Here is a 2,299-nt window from a genome sequence, read left to right as displayed (position 1 = left end):
GCAACTGAGATCCCTAGTACAAATGTGTACCTTAACCTGCCAACATAGCACCACAGGTTTTTCTAGATGCTAAGACTTAAGTCTTGCATCCAAAAGTTAGGATTTCTATGTTGATAACAGCAGAACACTGCAATATCTACCATACTAAAAAGAAAAAAAAAATTAAAGGTGCAAATCAAAACCAATACATTTCTCCAGGCTGCAGGATTTTCTGATATAAAAGTGAATGGACATATGTTTTTAATAGCAAACTGAAGAACAGCAATTAAAGCTTGATACATACATATAATTAATTTTCATACAAGTTCAGCTTAGCCTATATAATAACAGGAGTATGCCTATAATTACATAGGGCCAAGTACAACAAACCTCTGTGCTCATGAGCTTCGCCTGCTGTCACAAAGTTGCCTACATAAAAGCTAGGCACAAGGTAACATTGCAGGTGAAGGAAATGGGTGGTACTTTCAAACGTATACATCTTTCACAAACATGAATAACCTCTTGATTGTACAGCAAAGGTGATATTTCCATTGAAGGCGTTATTTGCAAGGTTTCTTGTGTTTTCTCCTAAACTAGAAAACTACTGTTTGTTCCATGTTGTTTGGTCTACTTTTCGGATCTACAAAACATAACAGAAAAAGCTTTATGTCCTCCTGCTTGTTTTCAAAGTATTCTTGGTGGGAGCCGCTGCTTGTACATTCCTGCCAGAGCTTTGGCTGCACTGAAAATCATCTGCCTGCGGGACATGCCTGTGAAAGCCACATGCCAATCAGTCCTACTGACATGTGGTAGACTTCTCTCCAGTACCTCACCCACCGTCACTGACAGGCCAGACCACCTGAGGTTGTAGTCCTGCGGGGTAAGGTTTTGGGCCTGTAGAAAACACAATACAATAGGTAACTATGCAGACTTTTCTGATACAGTGTGATCGTTATATTTTATTTTTCTATACATTAGAGGATATCCACGTGTCCAGCTTGGCACAATGTAAGTATCCATGTCTGATGTCCAAAGGGCGGCTGGGAACTCTAAAAATAATTGTAGTAGGCTGCGCTACATGAAGGCATAGCTGGTCTCTTCTGGCTGTGGCTCCAGCAGCTTCGCCACCGGGTACATAGTCACTTTCTGATTGGATGAGGTGGAAAGGAGGAGGAGCAGATGGCATCATGATCTCCACCACACCAAAATCTCATAACGCCTTGGATATTTTGTTTTGTTTTTTAAATTAATACAAGACACTACACGTGCTCTGTACGATCTCTGCACTCCCTTTGTACGGTGCGCAGAGGGAAAGCAGTTGGGAGCCGCAGCAGGAAGAGACCAGCTATTACTGTATATTGCGCAGGCTACTACAGCTATTTTCAGAATCCCCAATGGACCTCCAGATATCAGATATGGATACTTACATTGAGCCAAGCTGGGCCAATGTATGATTCCAAAAAAGATCATTCCTAGAGTTCCACTTAGAGATAGAATTTCAGATTTCTTCAGTACCAACATTTCACTTTAACATACAATGCAATGGGGGTGAATCGCGCACATAAAACACCTTTCAATTAAAAGGGAGACAGTTCTGGGAGTTCCTAAGAATGCAGACTATACTCCAACCCTTTCCTTTTAGTGCAGCTCCATGGATGTGTTTAAGTGTCCCTGACCTGTAGAATACTAGGTTTAGGAAGAGTTCTAGAAGGCAAAATTACTGGCAATCATTGGATATTTTGCAAAACTGAGTACATAAACCCATATCATAATGAAGGCGCTGGGCAATTGGACTGCCCCTTGTGTACCCGTTTCCATGCTACATGTTTATCTGGAATGTATCTATACTTCTCTCTGCAACAACCCTGGCTGGGGTCCCACTGCCAACAAGTCTTTAAAATGTTGTGCTCTTCCTGTTTTATTATATACAGTGTCCTATTTGTCCTTTTAAAGTGCAACTAAAGACTCCTGCATGACAGGCTAAACAAGTGTCAAATTCAGTTACTATGCGATACACTGGACTTAAAGCAGAACTTCTCAAACAAATTGTATTAACCCTTGTGCAGTGGGGCTGCCCCCGCACTGCAAACGTTAAGTGCCTAGGGAGCAAATTTTAAAAAACAAACCGTACTCACCTGATCCTCAGATCCAACTTTTAGACCGGTCCCTTCTACCTTGCTCCCTCTCCACTGCAGCAGTCTAAGGTCCCTGACTATATACACAGTGTATTGGACCTGAAGATGCCGAGGGACATACGATTGCTACAGCGGAGGAGGAGACAGGCGGCAAAGAGCGCAGTGACAGCAGGCTAGCCCTGAAG

General features: G+C 42.4%; 1 protein-coding gene across 1 annotated transcript in view; it reads right to left on the bottom strand.

Annotated features, from left to right (window-relative positions):
* Nucleotides 1-563: 563 nt before the first annotated feature.
* The window catches only part of PRRC1 (proline rich coiled-coil 1), a 26,061-nt gene continuing 24,325 nt past the window's right edge, over nt 564-2,299 (bottom strand). The window contains exon 9 of the mRNA XM_018565053.1: nt 564-873. Coding sequence (XP_018420555.1) covers nt 664-873 — 210 coding nt within the window. The 3' untranslated portion in view covers nt 564-663. The remainder of the gene's footprint in view (nt 874-2,299) is intronic.

The sequence above is a fragment of the Nanorana parkeri genome, unplaced genomic scaffold (assembly GCF_000935625.1).
Source record: "Nanorana parkeri isolate BGI_ZX_2015 unplaced genomic scaffold, ASM93562v1 scaffold809, whole genome shotgun sequence".
NCBI lineage: Eukaryota > Metazoa > Chordata > Amphibia > Anura > Dicroglossidae > Nanorana > Nanorana parkeri.
Note: the sequence above shows the minus strand (reverse complement) of the source record. Positions and strands in the feature narration are given on the sequence as shown.